This window comes from Ranitomeya imitator, chromosome 2 (genome assembly GCF_032444005.1).
Source record: "Ranitomeya imitator isolate aRanImi1 chromosome 2, aRanImi1.pri, whole genome shotgun sequence".
NCBI lineage: Eukaryota > Metazoa > Chordata > Amphibia > Anura > Dendrobatidae > Ranitomeya > Ranitomeya imitator.
The window spans coordinates 145,968,938-145,996,729 of NC_091283.1; the positions used below are offsets into that span (position 1 = coordinate 145,968,938).

At 42.6% G+C, this 27,792-nt stretch overlaps 1 protein-coding gene across 3 annotated transcripts in view; it reads right to left on the reverse strand.

The window, feature by feature from the left end:
- LOC138667251 (G-protein coupled receptor 83-like) overlaps positions 1–27,792 on the reverse strand; it is a 154,596-nt gene that overhangs the window by 39,618 nt on the left and 87,186 nt on the right. For all 3 annotated transcript variants that reach the window (XM_069755510.1, XM_069755511.1, XM_069755509.1), the window contains exon 2: positions 11,760–11,885. In XM_069755510.1, coding sequence (XP_069611611.1) covers positions 11,760–11,885 — 126 coding nt within the window. The remainder of the gene's footprint in view (positions 1–11,759; positions 11,886–27,792) is intronic.

Consider the following 27,792-nt stretch of genomic DNA (forward strand, 5'->3'; position numbering starts at 1 on the left):
CTACTGACCGCGTTTAGTAGTGCATGTTTAATGTTTCCCTCCACATGCTTTTGCAGGGCAGGGATGGCTTGCCTGCTGAAATAAAAGCAGCTGGGCATGTTGTATTGTGGGACTGCCAATGCCATGAAGCTACGGAAGGTGTCAGTCTCCACCAGCCTAAATGAGAGCATTTCAATGGACAGTAGTTTTGCAATGCCAGCATTCAGAGCCTGTGCTCGGGGGTGGTTTGCTGAGAATGGCCGCCTTTTCTCCCATGCCTGTGCTACCGATGGCTGTAGACTGGGCTGGGAGTGTGAGTATGACAGGGAACGTGGTGCTGTGGGTGGAATTACACTGGGTCTCTGGACACAACAGTGCCACAGGTTCTTCCATGGCGATCCTGTGAGGAAGCCGAACCAGCTGTGTGTGAGCTGGAGGAAGAGGCTACAATACGAGCTGAAGAGGTGGTAGGTGCCTCTATAGGTTGGCCTAGGTCTTCAGTGTGTTGTTGTAACTCCACCGCATGCTTGGTCCGCATATGTTTCCACATATTTGTGGTATTGAGGTTGCTGACACTTTTACCTCTTTTCACTTTCTGATGACACAGCTTGTATTTGACAAAGCAAATGTCATCTGCAACTGTGTCAAAAAAGGACCAGGCACTGCAAGTCTTGGGAGCGCCCGTTTTGGGATTTGGAAGAGGCATGCTCTTAATGGGTGCCGAAGTGGAGGCTACAGGCAACCCAGTCTGCCCCCTCCCTCTCCCTCCTTTTTGGGCCCTTCGGGGAATCTTTTCCTCAGAGCTGCTCCCACCACCTTCCTGTACCTCATAACATGATGGGTTAAAGACCTCATCATCTACACTACCCTCTTCCAACAACTGCTTCTCCTGGGTAGTCTCGGCAGCACAGTACGCACCAGAAAGTGGCACCTGAGTCTCATCATCAGATGCTTACTGAGGTGTGCTGACCGTAGGCACTGGCCCACCCGCCTCTTCAGCTTCAGAGAGACAAAGCAGTTGCGCATCACTGCATACTGCCTCTTCTTCTCTTTCTCGAATGCTGCTTGGCTGGCCCCCTCTTTCCAAGCCAAGAGATTCAGAGAACAGAAGTAGAGATGACTCCTGTCCAGGGCTCTCTGACTGCCTGGGCAATTTGGCAGGTGGTGAAGAGACAGATGGTTTCTCTTCAGTGCTCTGGACCTGAGAGGATGTGGCACTAATTGAAGTCAATGCGTTAGCTGCCATCCATCCGACAACGGCTTCAATTTGTTCGTCCCGCAGCAGTAGGGTACGGCGAGCTCCTACAAAGCTGCGCATAAAGGACTGTTCCCTGGTAAAACTGGGGGATGCTGAGTCACTGGTGCCCGCAGCAGGCACAGAATCCCCACGTCCTCTCCTTGCAGAAATTCCATGCCCACGCGCCTTAGGCAGAAAAGTACTAAGGGCTTAGTGTGCTTATCCTGAACAGCTGCTAACAGGCATAAGAAACACTAATTTTATAAAGTGTGGACTAGACTTTAATATGAGTTAATGTGACCTACACATCTGTAAAGTGGAGTGTTTGGTGAACTTTATTTAGGTTTTTTTTTTGACAAAAAAATGGATGTGCCCAAAGATGTAAAACCGATAGTATCACAAACTTTTTGTAGCTATTACAATGCAGGAAGGTAACCTACAATGCAATAGATGAGGCTCCAAAAAATAGGCTAATACTAATCTGGCTGGGGCTGCAGGGCACAAGGCTGCAGAAAGGCTCCTCTATCTACTCCTATATAGTGCACGCAATCTAGCTGGATACGGATGGAAACACACCACTAATAGGAGAAATCAGTAAAAATGGGCTGCACTAATGAGAAAAAGGACAATGTATGAGGCAGTGATGCACGCTGAGCAGACTGCAACCAGATGTGCCTGCAAAACACACTGCAGCGAGAGCTGCACTCACACACAGTCCTTGCAGACAGCCGTGAATGGCGCTGCAAGCCTGCAGAAAAGCTCCTCTATCTACTCCTATATACTGTTTGTACGCTATCTAGCTGGATACGGATGGAAACACAGTAATAGGAGAAATCAGGCAAAATGTGCAGCAGCACAAATGCAAAAAAGGACAATGTAACAGTATGAGTCAGTGACGCACGCTGAGGGAACTACAACCAGATGTGGCTGCAGAACAACCTGCAGCGTGAGCTGCACTCACACACACAGAGACCTTGCAGACAGCCGTGAACAGCGCTGCAAGGCAAAAAAAAAGTTCTCACACAGCGGTTGCTACAGTAGCCTGGGTAAAGCACAATGAAGCAAATCGCTATCTCAAACTGTCTCTCAGTCAGAACAGCAGCGTCCTGTCCCTAACTGAATTCACAGCAGAGTGAACCCAAAATGGCGGTGGCGGCTTTCATAGTGCATCATGACATCATTTCAGTTGCCAATCATAGCCATGCCAGTAGTTACATGCCTAACATGCATAACAGGATGTGCCCACACTTCTTAGGATTCCTCATTGGCTGAATTAAATCAAACTGGCTCATAGCATTATGGGAACTTCCGATTCCAGTATCCGATATGGCAAAAGTATCAGCCGATACCCGATATTTGCAGTATCGGAATGCTCAACACTAGTCACAAATAGTTGTTTCCTCTTTTAGCGTGGCATCCTATATTGGGAATATTGGTATTTATTGTCAGCAGGTGTGCACACACTACCTGCGTAGGTGCCTGCAGCTCGTGTGGTGCAGTTTAGCATAGCGCTGGTGTGGTTTTTCTTGATTATCTCACAAAAATATATACAATACTTTTGATTTAATGACAAATACAGTACAAGTGCTTGATATCAGAATTATACATAGTTTACTACTCTATAGCAGGCATATTAACATGTTTGTAATATTATAAATCTACTTTAGGCTCTGATGAGCGTTTCCTTAGACCAGCATTGGAAAACCAAAAGCTCCTGCTCATGCCCAATACATATTTTTAAGCAAAGGCTATTTCTGTACAATTGTTGCTAGGAAACAAAACTGAAATAAAACCCTGTGTTTGTTAAATTTAGACATCTTATATCAGCAGTATTCCATTACAGTCATGTTCTGTACATTAGAAACCATTAATGGACCCAAAAGACCCATAATAAAATTACCAAACAATTAATGCACTAAATCAGTGCATTCAATCACTGATATAAACCTCTAAAAAATTCTAATAGCAAATAATTGAATACAAAAAACATATACATAAATAAATATAATTTTTCTTATTAAAATAATTATAAACACAAATATTTGAAGGAAAAAGAAATAAAAACACCCAATAAAAAAAAAACAGAAACACAGAACAACAGAAACATCAAATATAAATATAAACAGGGGACCGAGAACATACTGTAATTGTATAAACAAATAATATGCCATTATAAGAATCTTATTTCATTTCATGCAAAATAAGACAATAAATAAAAAAAACAATAATTGATATGAAGGAGACCACTCACAACCAGAGCTTCTAATAAAGTGCAAAAGCAGTAGAACCCACCAACACTTGCTATCATTAATGCACCAGTTAATAGACCAAACTGCCCAGTACACAAGTTTTGCCTATAGCTTCGTCAGGGTGTAAGGAGGTAAACAAAAAAAAAAGATGCGCACAGTGAATGTCTAACAGACTAGCTGCAAGAATACCACCATCTGTTAGTCAAAGTCTTATGAGAAAGCGAAAGCAAAAAGAACTGCCATAATAGGAACCCAATAGTGGAGGGCATGTTTCCTCAGGGAAGAGATTGGAGAAGACACCAGGTCATGTGATAGCTGTGGTGCAGTTAGCAATTATAAAAGACTCAGGAGGGCAGTGAAGGGGAGGAGTTGGTGCCTGAATACATAGCAGGACGGATTTGTACAACAGCGAGCAGGCTTTTACCCATGATTCCCTGAATAGGAGGATTTGTGGGTTATGATCCGTGCTGCCTGCTCATCCAGAAACAGACAAAATGTACAATTGAACAGTGGCTTATCCTATGCGTTTCGGAGTGCATATGACTCCTTTTTCAGGAAAATTGTGATATTTTCCTGAAGGAGTTATATGCACTCCGAAACACATAGAATAAACCACTGTTCGATTGTACATTTTATCTGTTTTTGGATGAGCTGGCAGCGCGGATCATAACCCACAAATCCTCCTATTCAGCGATTTAGCTACGGTCGCATGTCGACCGGTGGATCTGCGTCAGCCGGCACTATATGCCTATGAATCTTCAACATCAGGTGAGCAGATACATTACTGGTGAATCTTCCTTTAAATTGTGAGATAAGACACTATCTGCGCTTTTTCTTTCCTACAAGGTATATACCCGTGATTATGAGAGAACAGATGCAAGTGAAGTGCCGAGAGACCAGACCTGCGAGATCCAAGACCAGATCTGGAAGATTTGAGCAAAGTGGGCTGAGCCAAGGCCAGAGACAAGAGACCACATACAAGAGTTTCCTAGCCAAGTGAGCAGAACCAGGGTTGAGAGGGAGACCCAGCTGCAGAACCCTTACTTTCAGCACAGAAGTAAGGTACAGAGTGGAAACCGGAGCCGTGGTTTAGGGAACAAAGGTGGCAAGTGTCACAAGCGGTATCGTATACCAAGTAGTTCGACTATCTACGGCTTCCAGCCTAGTGGGTTGTATTGTTGACTCCCCATTAGGACCTGTGTGACGATTTGAACCATCTAAAGGAAATACAATGTTTATGGGCCAAGTAGTGGGAATGATGCACGTTAGGTTGGGGTTTTAGAACTGGACAAGACTTACGATAACAGTCCCCTAACTGTAAAAATAAAGAACTGTGCATATATATATACAGTGGGGCAAAAAAGTATTTAGTCAGTCAGCAATAGTGCAAGTTCCACCACTTAAAAAGATGAGAGGCGTCTGTAATTTACATCATAGGTAGACCTCAACTATGGGAGACAAACTGAGAAAAAAAATCCAGAAAATCACATTGTCTGTTTTTTTATCATTTTATTTGCATATTATGGTGGAAAATAAGTATTTGGTCAGAAACAAACAATCAAGATTTCTGGCTCTCACAGACCTGTAACTTCTTCTTTAAGAGTCTCCTCTTTCCTCCACTCATTACCTATAGTAATTGCACCTGTTTAAACTTGTTATCAGTATAAAAAGACACCTGTGCACACCCTCAAACAGTCTGACTCCAAACTCCACTATGGTGAAGACCAAAGAGCTGTCAAAGGACACCAGAAACAAAATTGTAGCCCTGCCCCAGGCTGGGAAGACTGAATCTGCAATAGCCAACCAGCTTGGAGTGAAGAAATCAACAGTGGGAGCAATAATTAGAAAATGGAAGACATACAAGACCACTGATAATCTCCCTCGATCTGGGGCTCCACGCAAAATCCCACCCCGTGGGGTCAGAATGATCACAAGAACGGTGAGGAAAAATCCCAGAACCACGCGGGGGGACCTAGTGAATGAACTGCAGAGAGCTGGGACCAATGTAACAAGGCCTACCATAAGTAACACACTACGCCACCATGGACTCAGATCCTGCAGTGCCAGACGTGTCCCACTGCTTAAGCCAGTACATGTCCGGGCCTGTCTGAAGTTTGCTAGAGAGCATTTGGATGATCCAGAGGAGTTTTGGGAGAATGTCCTATGGTCTGATGAGACCAAAATGGAACTGTTTGGTAGAAACACAACTTGTCGTGTTTGGAGGAAAAAGAATACTGAGTTGCATCCATCAAACACCATACCTACTGTAAAGCATGGTGGTGGAAACATCATGCTTTGGGGCTGTTTCTCTGCAAAGGGGTCAGGACGACTGATCCGGGTACATGAAAGAATGAATGGGGCCATGTATCGTGAGATTTTGAGTGCAAACCTCCTTCCATCAGCAAGGGCATTGAAGATGAAACGTGGCTGGGTCTTTCAACATGACAATGATCCAAAGCACGCCGCCAGGGCAACGAAGGAGTGGCTTCGTAAGAAGCATTTCAAGGTCCTGGAGTGGCCTAGCCAGTCTCCAGATCTCAACCCTATAGAAAACCTTTGGAGGGAGTTGAAAGTCCGTGTTGCCAAGCGAAAAGCCAAAAACATCACTGCTCTAGAGGAGATCTGCATGGAGGAATGGGCCAACATTCCAACAACAGTGTGTGGCAACCTTGTGAAGACTTACAGAAATCGTTTGACCTCTGTCATTGCCAACAAAGGATATATTACAAAGTATTGAGATGAAATTTTGTTTCTGACCAAATACTTATTTTCCACCATAATATGCAAATAAAATGATAAAAAAACAGACAATGTGATTTTCTGGATTTTTTTTTTCACAGTTTGTCTCCCATAGTTGAGGTCTACCTATGATGTAAATTACAGACGCCTCTCATCTTTTTAAGTGGTGGAACTTGCACTATTGCTGACTGACTAAATACTTTTTTGCCCCACTGTATATATATATATATATTGTATATATAATACTGTATATATATATATGACTATACAGAGATCCTGTTTATATGTATTACTGCATTCTTATTGTGCCATATTGTACTATACTGTTCACTTTTATCCTTGATACCGTGCTTATATATCTATCATGCTAGTTAAATGAATAGTTGTTTGTTAAGTACCACTGTCTCCTCATTCCGCTTTTGAATTCTCATACCTGATAACAAAGAGTCTGTACAACTGTTGCTAAGAAACAAAACTTAAGTAAAAACCTGTGTTTGCTAAATTTAGATTTCTTATTTGATTAGTATTACATTACCGTTGCATTCTGTATATTAGGTAGCCCATCGTAGAAAATATTCTGTATACAGTTAGGTGTACATGTATTTGGAAATTGATAGTTTTCATCATTTCATCATTTAGCTTCTGCAGCAATAAATAATTATGTGGTAATTTGGCCCATTTGATTGCTGCCAAAGTTTGTAGGTTTAGATATTATGTGATATACCAACACAAAGTAGCAAGTGAAGTGTAAAGGAAATAAGACACGGTTTTCTATTTAAAAAAAAAATGAAAATTGTGACATGCATTTGTATTCAGAACCTCTGAGTTAATACTTTGTAGGACAACTTTTCACTGTAATTGCTGCAAGTTGTGAAGGAAATATATAATCAATAAGGGAAACCAATGAAGCAGTAGATTTACATTTAGTTGACAAAAAGGGGAAACTAGATATACCAGTATTGTAAACCAAAGAGGTTTTTGCTGGTGGTGTCAAACATTGCACCTGAACTCCTGGAACCTGAGCTTCAAAGGGGTTAGTAAATGGTCTGTACTAGGCAGAATATGTCCTATTGACTATATAGAGTGGGGAAAACAAAGGATATTTGAAATGCAAGACCATAAATTAGCCCATCGTCCAGTCACAAACAGCAATTTTTAAATGGACCAATCCTGGAAATATGGGACTATGGTCTGGACTATAAAAAGCTCTGTGGCACAAAAGAAGTTGTTCACATGTGGGCGCTGCCTAGGATGCTGGTGTGATCCATAATTAATTTCTCCTTCTCTCGAAAAGATAGAAGATAACTGTAGACAGAAACATTTAGGTATTTCTGATTTTCCCTTTTTATTTTATAACTGTTTTGCATATTTGTGCTGCTTATTTTTACCTTTTTAAATATTTTATTCTAAGCACTGTACCTTATATATTAAAGCCTAAAATCTTTAATAAGTTTGATCCTTGTATGTTCGAAACAATCCATGGCCTTTCAGAGAGTCTGTGACCTTTTGATTCTCTGACCGTAACAGAGTTTGAGGACTCATCACTCCGTGTGTTTGAGTGGTGTCAGAGCACTAAGAAAATGTGGAGTTCTGAATGTGTCAGGTGTGATTTATGCTCACTTTATAGAAAGCTGGATTCAGTGAGAGGAGAAAAACTAACCCTTGCAAGCACACCAATCGTCACGTGCTGACAAGTGTGTGCGTGTTATGATCTGGTGGTTTAGGAGCAACATGGGACGAGCTCTGAAGGAAGTGGTACCTGTACTGACCGCAGTCCCTAAGCTCAACACAACACTAGAAATAGCCATGGGATGCTCCTGACACTCCCTAGGCACCTTGTCACAGCCTGAGAACTAACTACCCCTAAAGATAGAAACAGGAAAACTATCTTGCCTCAGAGAAAATCCCCCAAAGGATAGATAGCCCCCCACAAGTAATGACTGTGAGTGGAGAGGGAAAAGACATACACAGAATGAAACCAGGATGAGCACAGGAGGCCAGTCTAGCTAGATAGATAGGACAGGATGGAATACTGTGCGGTCAGTATAAAACACTACAAAAAATCCACACAGAGTTTACAAAAATCTCCACACCTGACTAAAGGTGTGGAGGGTAAATCTGTTTCCCAGAGCTTCCAGCTACACAGAATTAATTCATACTGACAAGCTGGACAAACATAGAAAGCACAGAACGGATAAGTCCACAACCTGTGGACAGAAAAGAGCAAGCAAGGACTTAGCTTTGCTGGACTGGTCAGGATAACAGGGAAATCCAAAGAGATGTGAATCCAACCAGGAACCATTGACAAGTGGCACTGGCTGAAGAGAGAGCCAGGCATAAATAGCCGAGCAGAAAGACAATCAGTGGAAGCAGCTGCAGACTGCTAAATCCAAGCAGCAGCCATACCACTTAAAACCACCGGAGGGAGCCCAAGAGCAGAACTCACAAAAGTGCCACTTACAACCACCGGAGGGAGCCCAAGAGCGGAATTCACAACAGTGCGTGACACAAGTCTGTTGCTTGAGAAAGGTTACACTTTGTGTTTGAAACGCTTAGCTATTCAGGACGTTTATATCATGTCTGTCATTTTTTTTTAGTTTTTTGCTAAATAAAATTGATTTTTATAAAGAAGCTGGAACAACACCCATTTTTTCTTGATTATTGCACATGAGACTACATGGGTTCCGTGCTTTTACACACCGCATGCTGCTGCAGGTGAGCTGGTTACATGCTGAAAATTTTCCTCTTTAAATTTTGCAGTATGTCTCTACCAGCTTTGCACATCCAGAGGCTTACATTTTTTGCCATTCTTCTTTGCACATTTGCTCTCGCTCAGTGAGATTGGATGGAGGCGTCTGCAAAAAAGCAATTTTCAAGTCTTGACACAGATTCTCAATGGTATTTCCATCTGGACTGTGACTGGGCCATTTACACACATGGATATGCTTTGATGTAAACCATGCATTGTAGCTCTGGAATTATGTTTAGGGCAATTGTTCTGCTGGAACAGGGTTCCTCCAGGATTGCCATGTATTTAGCTCCATCCACCTTCCCATCAACTCTGACCAGCTTCCATGTCCTTGCTGAAGAAAATCCTCCCCACAGCATGATGCTGCCACCACCATGTGTGACAGTTGGGATGCTGTTTTTGGGGTGATTGGTAGTATTAGTTTTCAGCCACATAAAGTGTTTTGCATTAGACCAAAAAGTTCTACTTTGGTCTCATCTGACCAATGCACCTTCTTCCACATGCTGTGATGGAAATATGTAAAATATATAGATTCACTTGCATATATACTAAAAGCTATTATATACATCATAATCAATTCCTTAAAATGGCCAACATGGACCAGACAATGCCTTGGGACTTTCCAGAGATGAAGAGGAACTGAACTCAAGATGTCTCAACTTTGGCCTGATTACAGAAAAAACGACAGTTATACGTTAGTTGCTTAATCAGCCTGTTGCTATGCCTTAACCACAATATTCCATATATTTGGATAGCCAATGACAGAGAAGCTTGACCATATGATCCTTAACTAACCCCCCCTTTCTATATGATACTATAAAAACTCATGTTAAACTACTAAAGCTTCAGTATTGAGAGAATGTTATTCTGTCACCTTGGTGTGCAGTGTCATTTTTGAGCGTTCGAATACTTAGCCCAATTGGGAACGGACGCAGCACACACGGGGATAGATTTATCCTAAAAAATTTCTATAACAATGCTAGCTGTGTCCCCTACATGCCTTTATATAAACTGCAAACGAGACTTCTTATGACTTGCTTTCAAAAATGACCTTCTTCTTGCCACTCTTCCATAAAGGCCAGATTTGTGGATTATATGACCACATTTGTCCTGTGGACAGATTCTCCCACCTGAGCTTTGGATCTTGGCAGATTGTCCATAGGGACTATGGGCCTCTTGGGTGCTTCTCTACTTAGTTTTGTCCTTTCTTGGCATGTCAGTTTAGGTGGACAGCCATGTTTTAGTAGGTTTGTAGTTGTGTCATACTCCTTCCATTTTTGGATGATGAATTCAACAGTGCTTCCTTCATGAGAACTTCAGAGCTTGAACTATTTTTTATAACTTATGATTTTCATGATGCTGTTTGATCCCTAATGTTAGGGCTGGCGGAACGCACCAAATAATATAAAGGTAGTAATGTGCGTTCGCAGCCCGGAGTCCACCATGCAGAGATATTAACTTCTGCCTAGTAATGGCGGACGTTATATGGCGGTATAATAGATGAACACACACGGGTTAACGTCACCCGGTGTGTACAGAGGCGTACTCTGTTGCTTCACAGAACCGCACAACTGCGGAATGTAAATGCCGTAGCCTGTTAAAGCTCACAGAGCTCGGCAAAGTGTGTGCTAGTGTACAGTCACAGGACTCTGCCCCAAGGACAGAGGGTTAAAGTCCCTCTAGACCCACTAGCATTCAGCGCCGTAACTGCGGTGCCAGGGAGAGACTACGCTAATAGAATTAGTGTACTACGTGTGCACAGTGCCGCTGTGGCGCATGCCACTAACCACCCTGACTAGGGCCTGGAAAGCGCACTAATTGCGCACGGCACCACACTGGCGGTCACTGCTAATTTGATGCAGTATACTCGTGTCTAGTGCTGGATGGCACAGTCTGGTGCTAGTTAGCTCAAACACTCAACTACATGCAACAACGCTAGGGAGGAGAATGATTAGAAGCTTTCACCAGATATTAAACACACATCCACACACACATGAGTTCAGTTTTATACTAGCGCATGACCAGGCGGCCATGCAAATCTTTTATAATTGCAGCCTTCCGGGACCTTCCCAGTGGTCCAATCAGAGACGCAACAGGACCTGAGCATGTGACCTCCGACCTCCAATGGGAGGTCATCCCATGGGCATGCTCAGCAGACAAAAAGAAGGACTAAGTCCCTGGAGTGTCTGCTCGCCACTGATTAATGCTGGTTATAATAGCTGGACCTAGAACAGCAGCAGTAACCAGATGCTCAGCATCAGCTTGAGCCACACACTGGGACCGACGTCTCTACTGAGCAGGCTCCTCTGCGGCTGAGGAAGAATGGGAAACCGCAGAGGACATGGTTCAAGATTCCCCCTGTACAGCAGCGGGAATTCGACACCTAACACCTAATGCTCTCAAACAAACCTCTGAGGTCTTCAGAACAGCTGTAGTTATACTGAGAAGAAAATACACACAGGTGGACTCAATGTACTGATTATGTGACTTTTGGAGTCAAATGGTCACTTAGGATTTTATTTATGTCTACCAGACTAAGGGGACCCGAATACAAATGCATATCACAATATTCAGATTTACATTTTAAAAATAATTAGTAAACCATGTACCATTTCCTTACACTTCACAAATACTTGCTACTTTGTGTTGGTATATCACATAGAATCCCAATAAAAGAAAGTTAAGTTTGTGGGTTGTTAAATGTTAAAAAGTTCAAGGGTTATGAATACTTTTTTTAAGGCACAGTAATATGTTTGGAATAGATAAGCTTTACAAGTTAACAGAATGCATAAATATTATAACTTACCTGGTGTCTGTCCAGAGCAATAGCTGTGAGGGTAAGGACAGAGACGTGGACTGAGCAATACTGTACAAAACGACTTACATGGCACATGAGCTTACCAAAAACCCAAGTACTGCTAACAAATCGAACCTAAGGACAAAGGAAATTTATAATGAGTACTAATATATTTGCTACTAGAATATAGAATAGTTATTAGTTATCCCTAAATGTTATCACAATACAGAAGCAAAAATAACCCCTTAGCACACCCCAAAATTAATGCATCCACATATCATACCCCTAAGGCCGGAGTCACACTACAGTGAGATACGGCCGAGTCTCGCAGGTTAAAACCAAGCTCTGGCACCGTCACTCCGGAGCGGAGCGTGCAGCTCCATGTATTGCTGTGCGGCCGCACGCTCCGCTCTAGAGTGCCGGTGCCAGAGCTTGGTTTTAACCTGCGAGACTCGGCCGTATCTCGCTGTGTGTGATCCCGGCCTAACAAACAGACTTAGAAGTCAATAATCAGCCTTGGAGCCCTGCCACATCACATAGCATATAAATTAGGAGACTTGCCTCCAACCAACAAGTCTCTTACTTTGCACTGATGAAGAACAAAAACCCTGAAACAGCTGTCTACAAGTGAAATTATTTCTCTTTTGTAGACTATTCTGGCTCGGCTTTATGTAGTGAGACATTTATCAAGGTTCTTTAAAGAGTCAATGTTTATGCCTACCCTTAAGGTGTGGCATTTTGGGCTCTGTACTTTTCCTTTTTGAAAAATAAATTTGGATACATTTTAGAGTAATATGCGCATGCGTGTGAAAACACACACGTTATATTGATCTTCTTCATGTTATTCTTCGTCTAGCAGCCTGATTGGTTAAGGCATCTGCTATTGCACTGGTGAAATTAGGGTGCTTTTAAGTATAGACATTCAAACACTCATCTCAGTGCATCCTATAATGTTGCCAACACTAGTGCTATGAATGGTGGTGCTGGAGAGGTGAGTACATAGTGCACCAAGAAGATCTGTGGGCCCTTCTGGGATACCAAGAGGTCTAACCTTTTTCCTGTACATTTTTGGAAAGTTTGCAAGTACAATTTACTTGCATCTAAGGGACAGAGTTAAGAGAGGGGTAAAATCCCATCATACTGCATTTGCTCTGCTTTGAGTTTTAGATCATAGTAGCAAGTAAGAGAGCTTAGTGAGCTTCCTATTATGATAAGGAACTTGTGTGCTTTATCATAAGACATCACTGATTCATAAGTTTGTTATTTACAAAATAATGAAGCAATTACAATGGTTTTTTTATCAACCCATTTTAAAATCATCCCTTTTCTTTGAAGCAGGAACATGTGTTCTGTACACTGCATGTACAGATGCCGCAACATATTCAGTATCTGGTTCCAGTGGGATCCATGGACCCCAACCGGTTCAACCGGCTGCACAGGGGCTCCAGGCTTCGGGGGGCCCCTGCAGGGCGGCTAATAATGCGGGCAATCTGGCGAGTTTATCCAGCTCTTGGGAGCCCCCTTGCCAGATTGCCCTCAAGCGGCGGCAGGGAGAAATCTCTGCAGCTCCGCTGCCTGCAAGAGAAAATGGCAGCGGAGCGGAGCTGCAGGGAATGGATCCATCCTGCTTCCTGCCCGCGCTTCCTGTCTTACACAGCAGCGGCTGAATTACATCATCGGCGCCGCGGCTGTCCGAGGCAGGAAGCTGCTGGTGTGCAGCTTCAGGATAGGATCCGTGTGCAGAGATGACACATCTCCTGTCTTCTTCACAACTGCTCCTCCTCCCAGCTCATCCTGTCTGACACCTGTTAGGCTTCTTTCACACTTGCGTCGGTACAGGGCCGTCGCAACGCATCCACTGCCCAGTCTATGTCTCGGGGAGGAGGGGGCGGAGTTCCGGCCATGCATGCACAGTCGGAAATGGCGGACACGACGTACGAAAAAACGTTACATTGAATGTTTTTTCGTGCCGATGGTCCGCCAAAACACGACACATCCAGTGCACGACGGACGCGACGTATGGCCATACATCACGATCCATCGGCAATACAAGTCTATGGGAAATAACGCATCCTGCGGGCACATTTGCAGGATGCGTTTTTTTCCCAAAACAACGCATTGCGATGGATCTCACACGATGCAAGTGTGAAAGAGGCCTTAGATGCCTCCTTCTCCCTGCATTGCACACACTTCCAGCCTGTGCAGAACGGCGTCTGCACACTCATGGCTGGAAGGAAGCTACAGCTGTGTGCAAGACCTCAATCACCCCCTGAACAGGAGGTAAAGAATGGTCTGAATGTGACTGATTGTTTGCAGAGTAAAGAGAGGAGGCAGGGGCTGCAGTCAGAGACTAGAAGCAGTGATTTACTGACTGTGACCCCCGGAGCTTTGTGTTGTCTGGTCAGTGCAGGATTCTTATCCACACACAGTACTGACCAGAGAGCCCAGAACTCGGGAGCACAGTCACTAAATCACTGGGTCAATTCTCTGATGGGACTCCGGTCATCACTGCTGTAACAAATTCAGGCTGGGACTGACCCCTGAGCCCATCTCCCAGTGACGACTTTATTCACATATACTGTATCTGTTGCATTAAACACACAGGTACAATAGATAGACACATATAAGGGTATGTTTCCACAGTCAGTTAACTCTGCGAATTGGATGCTGTGTACATCCGCAGCATCCAATCCGCAGCGTCCAGATGTTACAGCATAGTGGATGGGATTTCAAGGAATCCCATGTCCACTATGCGTGCACTGGCACCAGTAGCTTTCCTGCGGAGACGGACATGCGGTGCGTCTTTCTAGAATGCAGCATGTCTATTTATCTTGCAGAGATGCTCAGTCTCCGCAAGATAAATTTCCCGTCCAATGTATAGGATGTGGTGATTCTGCATGGTTCAATGAACACATGCGGAATCACTGTGCGTACAAAAGCCTGCAGCGCTTTGGACTGAGCGGACATGTGCTGCGTACAAAGCGCTGCCGATTCCTGACCGTGGAACCATACCCTTATACATAAATGTATAGTATATCACATATGCAGTAGACACAGGTGTTTATTATATATGGGAATATTCTATATGTGTGTATTTTATATAGGTATGTACTGTGAGTGCACTACATATATATAGTTATACACTGATGCATTGATATACTGTAGGCAGCTACATCATTTTTGCCTACTACTAGTTTTGAAAAATCTCCCCAGAGTGTATAAGCCCTTAATGAAATATGACATACTGTGTATGTCATATGTTGTCTTCCTGCCTTGATGCAGGCTCACAAGGTGATCCCGCATCTTTCCTGGCAAATGATGGCAGTGATATTCAACAATCATCTGTCACTAAAAGCCGCTGTTCACTTGTTAAAAGCCGCTGTTCACTTGTTAAACACTGCTATGGATTTGTGACAGCAGCATTTACAGCATGTCGGCAGGGGAGAGTGATGATCAATGCGCCCATTGGCACTCTTGTGACATGATGGTGGGGAGCTGATGGGTTGCTGTGATGGTCAGAGGCCTGTTGACAGCCTGTGCCTGTCATGACAAATTACTGTGAAAACCAGCCTGTAGCTGACTTTCATAGGAGATTGTGATTTTTACAATATTCAGCAATACTGTGGCACTGGTAAATATAGCACAAGTAATAGGATAATTGCAGATTCAAGCCCCCTAAGGGGACTAACAAATACAGCGAAAAGTAAATGAAAAATGCTTTGAAAAATATGAAAAAAGTTCAAATTACCCTCCTTTTCCCAGATTAGGAAATTAAAAAAATACACATCTTTGGTATCACTACATTAGTAATGGCATGGTGTTGTCATAGTGTGGTGGTAATTCTACCTTGTATGTGGTATTAATTGGTCACTATGTGGTGATAATGTGGTCGGGTCACAATGTGGCACTATTTGTCCCTGGTATGTGATATTATTTGGTCACTTTGTGGTGGTTAAATGTGATCTGGTCATGGTGTGGCAGTGTTTTTCTCCTGTATGTGATATTCGGTCAGTATATGGTGGTAACATGTGGTTTAGGCATGGTGTGGTGGTATTTGTCCCCTGTATGTGATATTATTCGGTCACTATGTGGTGGTAATTTGCGGTCTGGTCACGGAGTGGCAGTATTTGTTTCTTTTATTTGGTATTATTTGTCTTGGTATAGGGGACTGTGTTGTGTATTGATGTCACTTGTTCAGATATCAATAAGAGGAAGATTCTTGGTTTCCAATACAGCCAAAATACTTGGAAGTTTTACCTCTCCCTGTCCTGTGACTATTACACAGTAGAAAAGATGCACTTACATTTGTTCTCCTGTGAAAACAAGTAATCACCTATCCTAAGGCAACGTTCATACGTTCAGTATTTGGTCAGTATTATACATTAGTATTTGTAAGTCAAAACCAGGATCGATGATAAATGTGGAAGTGGTGATGTGTTTCTATTATACTTTTCCTCTAATTGTTCCACTCCTGACTTTGCCAAAACAAAAGCTGATGACTATGTATGTGATCTGGTGTTGCATGGGAACTGTTAATGTGTGATTGGTGAGGACGTGGTGCAGAAGTGGAGTTCTTTTAAGAGTGGGCGATGGGACTGTGGAAGGTTCGAGGTGTGGAGGCAGAGCTGGGGTGGAGCCTTGGTGGAGCCTGGTGGAGTCTCAAGGGAGCCCGAAAATTTTGACAGTATGGGGCACTGAAATTCCTAGTGGCAGCCCTAGGTGGAGGAGAGGGCAATGATGGGGGTGATGAGGCAGAATACAATGACTAGGTTGACAGAGAGGGCAGTGATGGGGGTGATGGGGCAGAAGGCAATGATTGGGTTGATGGAGAGGGCAATGATGGGGGTGATGGGGCAGAAGGCAATGATTAGGTTGACGGAGAGGGCAATGATAAGGGTGGTGGGTGAGAAAGCAATAATGGGGTGGTGGAAAGGGCAATAATGGGGGTGGTGGGGGAGGAGGAAATGATGGACGTCGTGGAATGGGTAATGATGGCGGTGGTGGGGAGGAGGAAATGATGGAGGTTGTGAAATGAGTAATGATGGGGTAGTGGGGGAGAAGACAATGATGATAGCGGTAAAATGGATAATGAAGGGATGGTGGGGGAGGAAGAAATGATGGAGGTGGTGGAATGGGTAATGATGGGATAGTGGGGAGAAGGCAATGATGGTGGCAGTGGAAAGAACAATGATGGGGGTGGTGGGGAGAAGGCAATGATGGAAGTGGTGGAATAGGCAATAATGGGGTGGTGGGGAGACAGAAATGATGGAGGTGGTGAAGAGGGCAATCAAGGGGGTGGGGGAGAGGGCAATAATGTGATGCGGGGAGGACAATGAGGAGTGTGGGGGATTGGGATGGGGAAGGGGGATTTATAATGGATTTAGGAACAGGGGAGGTGGAGGAATACATTATTACCGATTATGTCTAACACAGTCCCTTAGTATATAGTGTACTCACTTATGTATAGCACAGTCCCTTAGTGTATAGTGTACTCACTTATTATGTATAACACCATCCTTAGTTACATAGTTTCCATTTTTGTTATGTATAACACCGTCCCTTATTACGTACCATCCTCAAAAGTTATATATGATGCCCTCTTTTATTATATAGCTTCCTCTGTGGTTATGTACAGTGCTGTCTCTTGCATAGTGTATTCTTGATATTTTTATTATTCACATCGCCCTTACATAGTCCCCTCTCTTGTTAGATATAAAATAACTACTGATGGAGGAGCCGGTGACCAGACTACCAGTCCATCAGCTCCTCTTTTAGAAAAGAAGCTTTCCCATGCTCCATCAGTCATCATTGCATTACACAGCTAGCAAGGCAGGACGGTATATAATAAAAAACAGGGCTCTATAAAATTCAATATGTAAGGGAGGGTGCAGTACATAACAAGAGAGGGCACTGTATAATAAGGGATGGCAATATACAAAATAAAGGAGACTATGCAATATATATATACAGTACATGTATGTGTGTGTGGCAATATATATATATATATATATATATATATATATATATATATATATATATATATATCTTTGTTACCTTAAAAGGAGGGAGCCCAGACACATTTCCTGCACAGGGGCCCCAAGCTGTCTGTGTCCGCCCCTGGCTGGGATGTGACGTTTAAAACCATATGGCGTTGTGGTCGATCATTTTTTGTTTTTGCAAAGCCAGCAAGGCACGTTTAAAAACATAAGATTGTTGAAAGGAGTTGCCATTTTTCTATCCATATATATCACCTTCCTTAAGTAGATATATTTGTGAAAGAAATGTTGCAGAATTAGATTCAGGAAGTGGGCCAAGCATGGTACATGAATTATTTTCTGCGCAAGACAATCAGAAAGTTGCATGCATTGTTGGTGCAACGATTCCAAGTTGCAGTTCACAGGGAGCCAACCAGTGGGTGAGTTACCAATCGATGGATTGATGCATAGCAGCAACTCGACAAACATATGGCTGTTTTCCCCAAGCTTTCATGCTGAAAAATGTGAGAGGTTAGTTGGCAAACCAGCAGACAACTGGCAAATGCTTGTTTCCTTGATATAAAAACAAGGATGGATATTTGGAAAATAACTATGATATGCGCTAGATGCAACTCCTAAAAAAATGCTAATGGGCTGCTGAACGCCGACCTGTCAAGATGAGTAGACTCTGTATTGATGTGGTTTGAAGTTCTCCGTACTGAATGATGATCTGTGGTATTGTCAATGAAGTGGTGGTGAATATTTCACCTTGAATCCGTGCTGTGCTGCACAAACAATTTCGGCACTGGTCCAGTCAGTCATGCTTGTTCAGACACTTGTTTGAAAAAGGAAAAAATGGTGCCCTTTTCTTCATCTTCTCAGGCCCCATTTTATCTGTGAACAAAGGCTGACTGTTTAGGTCTTCCAATAAATCAACTGCAAAAAGTTGTTCTGGGGTAGTATAATTCTTAGCCCTGTGGTATGTGCAACAGTAAGAAAAGGTGGACTAAGCAGGAGACTTTCACCCGCCGATGGAGTTGCTGTGAGTGGCTCCATTATACTGATGTGCTTGAGATGAGTAATTTAGTAGAAATACTATTTTCCCCTATGTTTTCTGACCAATAATACACCTGTTAGGAGGTCAAGTGTGACCCGATTTGGTACTAGTCGAATTTAATGGTTGTTTCCATGGGTGGTGTTTCTCCTGCAGCTCTCACATTTTTTGCATGATTTTTTTTTTCTATCACGCTACCACATCTGTTGCCCATGCAGCATTTTGGTAGAATATACATTTTTGACAAAAGTATAACATTTAATTTGTGTGCAAATTTTTGTTTTCATACTTCGACAACTCAAGAAAAATAGTAAATCAACTGAAAGTTCTAGGCAGGGTTCACATTATGGACAAAAAGGGCAATTTAAAAGCCTGATATAATAATGGTGTGGCAAAACAGACCAGCAAATTTACATTTAAAAATTAAATTAATTGTCATAATTTGTTTGCAAATTTGGGGTTAAAGCACATTAATTCCCCCAGGCTAAAAAGAACCACATAAAAATAATGGCCCAATAACGCTACAACAGAACCCAGTATAATTGTGTGATATACTGTTGCCAAACTGGAATATAAAAATGACGTGACGATTTTTGCATCTTTTTCCAGGGGGTGAGGGCAATACCTATTAGGTATTTTAATTCATCCCTCAGTTAACAAAAATTGCTTATTCCCCAAAAAAGCAAGTCACTAAGTACAGTATGTACACTCACAGAAAGGAATTCACAGTAACAAGCAGTAGTATGGTTCTGGAGCATAGCATTGCTAAATGCAACTAATAAAACAGTTGCAAAACCTTTTTTTCCCCATTTCTTATAAAAAAAATATACTTTAACTATCCCCCATGTACAAAAAATACAGCATAAGTAATGTATCCCTAAAAGGTTACATTCTGCGGTATCTACCCGTAGGTTCACAGCCAAAAATAGACAGAACATTATAAGGAAGCCCGAGCAGCCATGCCTGACGTGATTGGCCCGCTCTTTGAGCCTTCAACACTATGTGAAATGGTGTTGAGTTTTTTTTTCACTGATCCTCACAAATTAAATTTCAAAGTGGTTAAATTCCTGGGGACCTGCGTATTTTAGAAAATTGGACTCTTGAGTCAAAACTTGGCAGATCTTTCCACTTAACTCTACTTACTGCATCACTCATTTTTTTTGTCTCCTGTATGGGTTTTTCACTCTCGAAAACGAATTAAATAGTAATTGCACTTTTCTCATAAATCAATAGTAGAAGTGAAGAGAAGAAACATAATGTATATTGTCACATAAGTATGCTTTATTCTTCACTTATCGATCATTTTTTGTCTCAAGCACTGGTCATTCATTCTCAAAAATGGCTTAAATCCATCAATAAACCTGTTTGTAATCTCTATTAAAATTTAAAGAGAGGAAGATGGGGAAGCAGGAATGAGAAACATACAAAGCTCAAAAAGAGAAAATGTTGAAGCTGTTAATAAAGAAGAAAAACTGCTAAAAGTTCAGGATACAAAAAGACCAGGAAGAGTGTTATTCCTCATGTACACAGAAATGGTAGATTAGTCTGATAAGTCACCTGACGTCACCTTGCATTCACACTTTAAGGCTAGGGCTATAGGGTGATATAGCTCGTATGTCACGTGGAAGCAGTTCTCTGAACAGGCTCGAGACAAAAACTTTTGTGTAACTACTAACTACTATGTGACTTGCTGTAGTGCGACTATTTTACAGCTCTAATTTTGCTGCAAATAAACAGCTAATTTGCAGCCTAATTGCATAGAAGACACTTGTCGTAAGCAACTTGCAATAAACTTTATGACAAATGAGTTGTGTATTACTTGCAATCAGCGCAGAAAATCCAACGTGTTTGGAAACATTTCTGCCTACGTGTCGCAGGTCACATTGTGAACCCAAATAAAATCATTAGATGCGATGTTACAGTACAATGAGTCACATCTCATCGTGCACCCCTAGCCTTAATCTATCACCAAATCGGTCTGCGGTGCCAATGGAGAGGGGAGGTGGAGAAGCCGGAGAGACAAAGAGGCAAAGCACACAAAGAGAAAATGCTCAGAAATCACTGAAAATGTAGGATACCAGACTTTTTTTAATACTTATGTACATACCAGGGGTATAAGTATGAAAGAAGAAAAAAAGCCAGCTCACCAAGTAGCCACCGCAGGAGCATGGAACCCAACGCTGATCCACGCGGTCATCTCATGAAGAAAAGAAAAAATCGTTCCAGCTCCAAATAGTAAAATCCAAATTCCAACTTTATTAAACCAATATAAAAACAACGGTGGACATATGCTCTACATGTGCATATCAGGACACGAGCGACGCGTTTCGATCCTAAACGGATCTTTATCAAAGCTACATATGAAATGGTCATCAACCAATATATAGACCCTATACACCAATGGCATTCAAATGAACGGTCACATGATCGTATGGGCGGTCCTTCATGAATACACATAGTAATGAAAAAAAAAAAAAAAAGGAAAAAAAGGAAGAGAGAAAAAAAAAAAAAAAAGGAAAACACATTATGATAAAAACAAATCTGTGATCAACCACATAGCAACAACATATATAAACACATTCTAATAATGAAACATTAATTCGGTACGTCTATTCAAACCTGTGGGAGATCGAGTGCGGAGATGGTAAATCCAAAAGGCCTCACGGGTATGGAGGCAACGAATAATGTCTCCACCCCGTAGAGGTTTATTAACACGTTCAATCCCGTATGCCCGAAAGAATTTGGTGCTGCGAGCATGAGCAGTTATAAAGTGTCTGGAAGCCGCTGATAAGGTACGTGTAGATTCACCTGTATAACCTATATCATAAAGATGTTCATTGATACGAATTTTCAACTTTCGTGACGTACATCCAACATAGGACAACTGACATGCAGTACAATCAATTTTGTAAATAACACATTTAGTATTGCAGTTAATATACTGCTTGATATTAAAACATTGTGTGTTATTATAATTAGAAAATTTTTTGGTAATAACAGCATGTGCGCATGTTCTACAGTTATTAGTACCGCACTTGAAAAAACCATTGCACTCTAGCCATGTTTTATTTCTTTTTTTATCTGTGCAGAAAAAACTCGGTGAGACTCTGTTACCTATGGATGGTGCTTTTCTTGCAACAACATTGACACCAGTTTTCAAAATTTCTGCTAAATTTGCATCCTCATATAATATGGGAAGGAATTTATTTATGATCCCTTTAATTTGGTGAAATTGTCGACTAAATTGAAAGCACACATAGGGCTTTCTGTATGTGGGAGATGTCGATGTTGATATTTTCTTCTCTTTCCGTGCAATAAGATCTTCACGATTTTTATTATCGAGAATCTTTTTAGCTCTTTTGAGTGTCCAATCTGGATAGTTACGACGTTTCAATTTGCTAGAGACCAAATCTATCTCCGCATTTAAATCACCCTGATCGCTACAATTACGTTTAATTCTAACAAATTCACCAACCGGCACAGACCGGATGGTGTGTCTGGGGTGGCCGCTGCTGGCATGTAGTATAGTGTTTCCACTTAACGACTTATGGTATGTGCTAGTAGAAATGAAACAATTATTTATACCTTTTAATTTTAAATCCAAAAATTGAATATGAGCCGGATCTTGCCTGTATGTGAAACGAATGTTGTATTGATTGGAATTCAAATATTCAATGAATTTAGGTATGGCAGATATATCGGACCCCCAAATAATTAGTAGGTCATCAATATATCTGCCATACCATATCAAACACGACAGAAAAGCATTGGATGCTGAAAAAATAAATTCGTACTCCCAAAAGGCCATTACAAGGTTAGCTAGAGATGGTGAGAATTTAGCGCCCATAGCCACGCCTGATTTTTGCAAAAAAAAATTACCATTAAGCGAAAAAAAATTATGTGTCATCAGAAAAAGAATTGCCTGTAAAATGAAATTTTTTAAATCAAACGAATAATTACTGAAATGATCCAAATGAAATTGAATAGCATGCATAGCCAATTTGTGTGGGATACATGTGTATAATGAGATGACATCGCAGCATAGCCATGAATAGTTGGGCAACCATAATTTGTCAGAGAAGACTTTTAATACCTCTTTGGAATCTCTCAAATAACCAGGAATTCTACGTACCAGAGGCTGCAATACTGAGTCTACCCATTCACACAGGTGCTCATTTGCTGAGCCAATGCCTGACACTATTGGCCTCATGGGTGGAATCACATCGCTCTTATGGACTTTGGGGAGACCATGAAGGATTGGGCACACAGGATTGTCCACAATCATATACTCTTTTTGTTTCACAGATAATACACCAATGCTGTGCCCTTCCTCAATAATTTTGTCCACCTTTTCTTTAAATTTAATCGAAGGGTCACAACTCAGTTTATCATACACTAGTGTATCAGAAAGCAATTCCATGATTTTAGAGCAATAATCTGTAGAATTTAATACAACCACCAATCCACCCTTATCTGACATCTTAATCACAATGTCATCCATTTCTTTGAAAATTCGTATCAATGAACATCTTTATGATATAGGTTATACAGGTGAATCTACACGTACCTTATCAGCGGCTTCCAGACACTTTGTAACTGCTCATGCTCGCAGCACCAAATTCTTTCGGGCATACGGGATTGAACGTGTTAATAAACCTCTACGGGGTGGAGACATTATTCGTTGCCTCCATACCCGTGAGGCCTTTTGGATTTACCATCTCAGCACTCGATCTCCCACAGGTTTGAATAGACGTACCGAATTAATGTTTCATTATTAGAATGTGTTTATATATGTTGTTGCTATGTGGTTTATCACAGATTTGTTTTTATCATAATGTGTTTTCCTTTTTTTTTTTTTTTCTCTCTTCCTTTTTTTCCTTTTTTTTTTCTCTTTTTTTTTTTTTTCTCTCTTCTTTTTTTCCCTTTTTTTTTTTTTTTCATTACTATGTGTATTCATGAAGGACCGCCCATACGATCATGTGACCGTTCATTTGAATGCCATTGGTGTATAGGGTCTATATATTGGTTGATGACCATTTCATATGTAGCTTTGATAAAGATCCGTTTAGGATCGAAACGCGTCGCTCGTGTCCTGATATGCACATGTAGAGCATATGTCCACCGTTGTTTTTATATTGGTTTAATAAAGTTGGAATTTGGATTTTACTATTTGGAGCTGGAACGATTTTTTCTTTTCTTCATGGTATAAGTATGAAAGACTTGTTCTTAAAGCAGACTTTATAATGGGCACCCTATTGATCAAGTACATAGCAGGCCAAACTACTGTGGACATGAAATTTCAATCTATTCAAGGGAACCTCCAACGTTGTTGGTCTTTTTGTCCCCCTGACAATTTTTTTTTCACCTGGCAATAGAAGATGCAAGCGCAGATTGGGCAGCACTGCTGGCAAGGCGACAATACGATGCCCAAAGTCTCATATATGAAATGCTGGAGAAATTCTGAACATTTTAGGGTTGTAACAAAAGTAACAGATCTGCTTGATTTATTAGCAACACTAGAGGTGCCCCATAAAAGTGTTTTCTGGACGCTTCAAAAGTTGGAATAACAGTATGGAATGTAAATTAAAAAAGTAACCACACAGCCTGACACATAGTCTCTTCAGGACCCATGCTCCAGCAGGTATGGTCCCTGATGGTCTTTACTTAATGTGTTACCACAATAGCATGTCACACATCCACATGACATGGCTGCAGCCAAACAATGTTATGTCATAGCATAACACAGTATCAATCATCTCAGCGATTGTCAGCAGTGGTCCAGACAGATGTGCTTGACTCTTTGTATCCTCTGACATGTATTGGATGTCATCACTGACTACTGTGCTGGGTTAGGCTAGATTTGCATGTGTATGATTTACATGGACTGCCCACTAGGCCCGTGGGGTACTCGGGTCGAGTCTGACGGTTCTTAAGGGGGTTGTCACAGCAACATTCCATGGCCCTGGGCGTCCAATAAAAGTCAAAGGGGAAGTAAAGTGTATGGGGGATTAGTTTGTGACACCACCCGTGGTGTTCGGCAATGGATGGCCGACGCTGCAGTTCAAGTCCACTGGGGCAGTTGGTGATGCAGCAGAGTTGGTACAGCTCTTCACGGGTAGAGCTCGGCCCCAGGGCAGTTATGGATAAGGAAGGAACCCCCCTTATGTTTCTTCTCTGGCTATCTCACTGCGCTGGCTCTCGTCTCTCCTGCCCCGCGCCCCACACACAGTGTCCCAAGCCAACAGCCTCGGGTCCTGTCGGGCGATGTACTCCTGTTCCTCATGATCCTATGCTGCTGCCTTTTCGGCGAATGTGCGTGGCTGTGGCTATGGCACATACAGATGCCACAGCCACCGGTTTGCTAGCTGAGTCCTCAGTTTCTCCACTAGTCTGGGGCCGGTCCCCTACTGTGACCTTGTCCTTCCACCCAACTACGTTCAACGTGGAATCGGGTGCCACAGGTGGATTATTCACTACCCATGCCCCTAGGACCCTTCTTCCTCTCTCACTCTCTGGAACTTCTCTCTCTCTGTCCTCTGGTGCTGTGACGAGTTCCTCACTCCTCAAGTCCCCAGCTCCAACTTCACTCTGCCTCTCACTAACTGACTAACTCCTCCTTCTTGTTTCCATGACAACTCCTCTAACTATCTCTCTCTCCACGCACATCCTCTACCTAGTTCCTCCCTGGCCTGGAGAGGTCTGGTGTTGGATGCTAGTGTATGGGTCCTGGGCAGTGTCTCCACCTTACCCAAGAGTGGAGTGCCACGTCTCTGGCTGATGTGTAGTACCTCTGTGGCGACAGGACCCTCAGGGGTGCCACATACACACTAGGAAAATTGCCAACAACTACTCTAAATGTTACCATAGGGTTACAATAGTCAGAAACAGACAGAAGTGTCCATATGGCCTTGGTTTAACTGCTATAAACGCTCCTTGTAAGGATCATTGGTATCTAAATCATAAATACTGTGAATGATATGCCCAATGGGTCTCGAATAAATTTTAATTATAACAAAATTTAAAAACCTCACTCCATTGGATTTTTAAATGATCGACCCTAACACCTGAGGGCCTCAATGGATGCATAGAAAATATCATCCAATGAAGGGTTAATTTGATGGGAACTTCTTGGGGATCTTTCATAACTGTATGTTAGGTATTTAGAGAAATGCCATAGAATATGGTATTAGAAATAATATTTTGCATGTAACATTCTTTTTTCAATAATTGTCCATGGGCATCACTGGTAAACTTTATGAAGGTCATCTGACATTTCCAGTTTGTATATATCTGAGGAAGGAGCTGGACCAGCTCCTAAATGAATATTTCAATTAAAGACGTTGATCTTATCCTTTGGAATCTCTGTCATTTGGCAGAACGTAGAGCTTTTATATTTGGTTACCAAAAAAAGTATGGAATATTAAAGTGACTCGAATTATTCTATACAACTATATCTTGTAAAATATGAAACATTACATATCAATTACACCTCACCACCTGTGCGCTCGACCCCATCCAATCCCACCTCCTCCCCAACCTCACCGCCACTCTTATCCCATCCCTTACCCACCTCTTCAACCTATCACTAACTTCTGGCACCTTTCCTTCTGCTTTCAAACATGCCACAATCACGCCTATGCTTAAAAAGCCAACCCTCGATCCAACTGCAATGTCCAGCTATTGCCCAATATCGCTGCTTCCATTCGCTTCCAAACTCCTGGAGCAACACGTCCACACTGAACTTTCCTCCCACCTCTCAACTTGCTCTTTGACAATTTGCAATCTGGTTCCCGTTCCGCCCCCATCACTCAACTGAGACAGCCCTGACCAAATTTACTAACAACCTATTTACAGCCAAAGCTAACGGACAATACTCTGTACTCTTCCTTCTAGACCTGTCCTCTGCTTTCGACACAGTTGACCACTGCCTCCTACTACAGATCCTCTCCTCCTTTGGCATCAAAGACCTCACCCTATCCTGGATCTCCTTATACCTTTCCTACCGCACATTCAGTGTCTCCCACTCCCACACTACCTCCTCATCCCACCCTCTCTCTATTGGATTCCCCCAAGGCTCTGTTCTAGGACCGTTACTCTTCTCAATCTATACACTTGGACTGGGACAGCTCATAAAGTCACATGAATTCCAGTACCACCTTTATGCTGATGACACTCAGATCTACCTCTCTGACCCAGACATCACCTCTCTGCTGTCCAGAATCAGAAGTGTCTATCAGCCATATCCTCCTTCTTCTCCTCTCGCTTTCTCAAACTCAATGTGGACCAATCTGAACTCATCATCTGTTACGCTCACGCCCTGACTGGTGGGCGTGAGCTCGGGGGTTTTGTGGCCCCACTGTGCCACAAACCAGACTACCCTGGAAGGGGCGTGACTATAACAGCTGCCTGGGTTTTCACTGGAGCCTCTGATGGTGAGGACAGGCTTGTGCAGCAGGCAGCTGCCAGGTGCTACTCCAGGGTGGTGTCAGGCTGTGGCTGCTGATCCCACTTGGGAGACTGGAACACCATGATTGGTGCGGGCATTAGGCAGGACTGGCAGAAGAGCACGGCTGGAACACGGACGAGTAGGCTGGCACGGCTGAGACAGGACTGGCAGAGACACGGCAGAGAACACAGGGCTGGCAGAGACACGGCAGGAAACAGGACTGGCTAGGACAGCAGGAACACAGGACTGAAAGGCAGGGCAGGAACGGCAGGACTGGCAGGAACACAGGATTGGGAGGCACGGCAGAGAACACAGGACTGGTTGATGTGGTATATGAAGGAACAGGTAAGGGCCTGTTCACACTGGACGTGCAGGTACAGATATGTAGTTTGGAACACAGGGCTGGCAGAGACATGGCAGAGAACACAGGGCTTGCTAGGACGGCAGGAGACACAGGACTGACTTAGGACTGCAGGAGACAGGACTGGCTAGGACGGCAGGAAACACAGGACTAGCTGATGAGATATTAGAATCAGGCTGCACTCAGATGACACCCGAGTGCAGTCC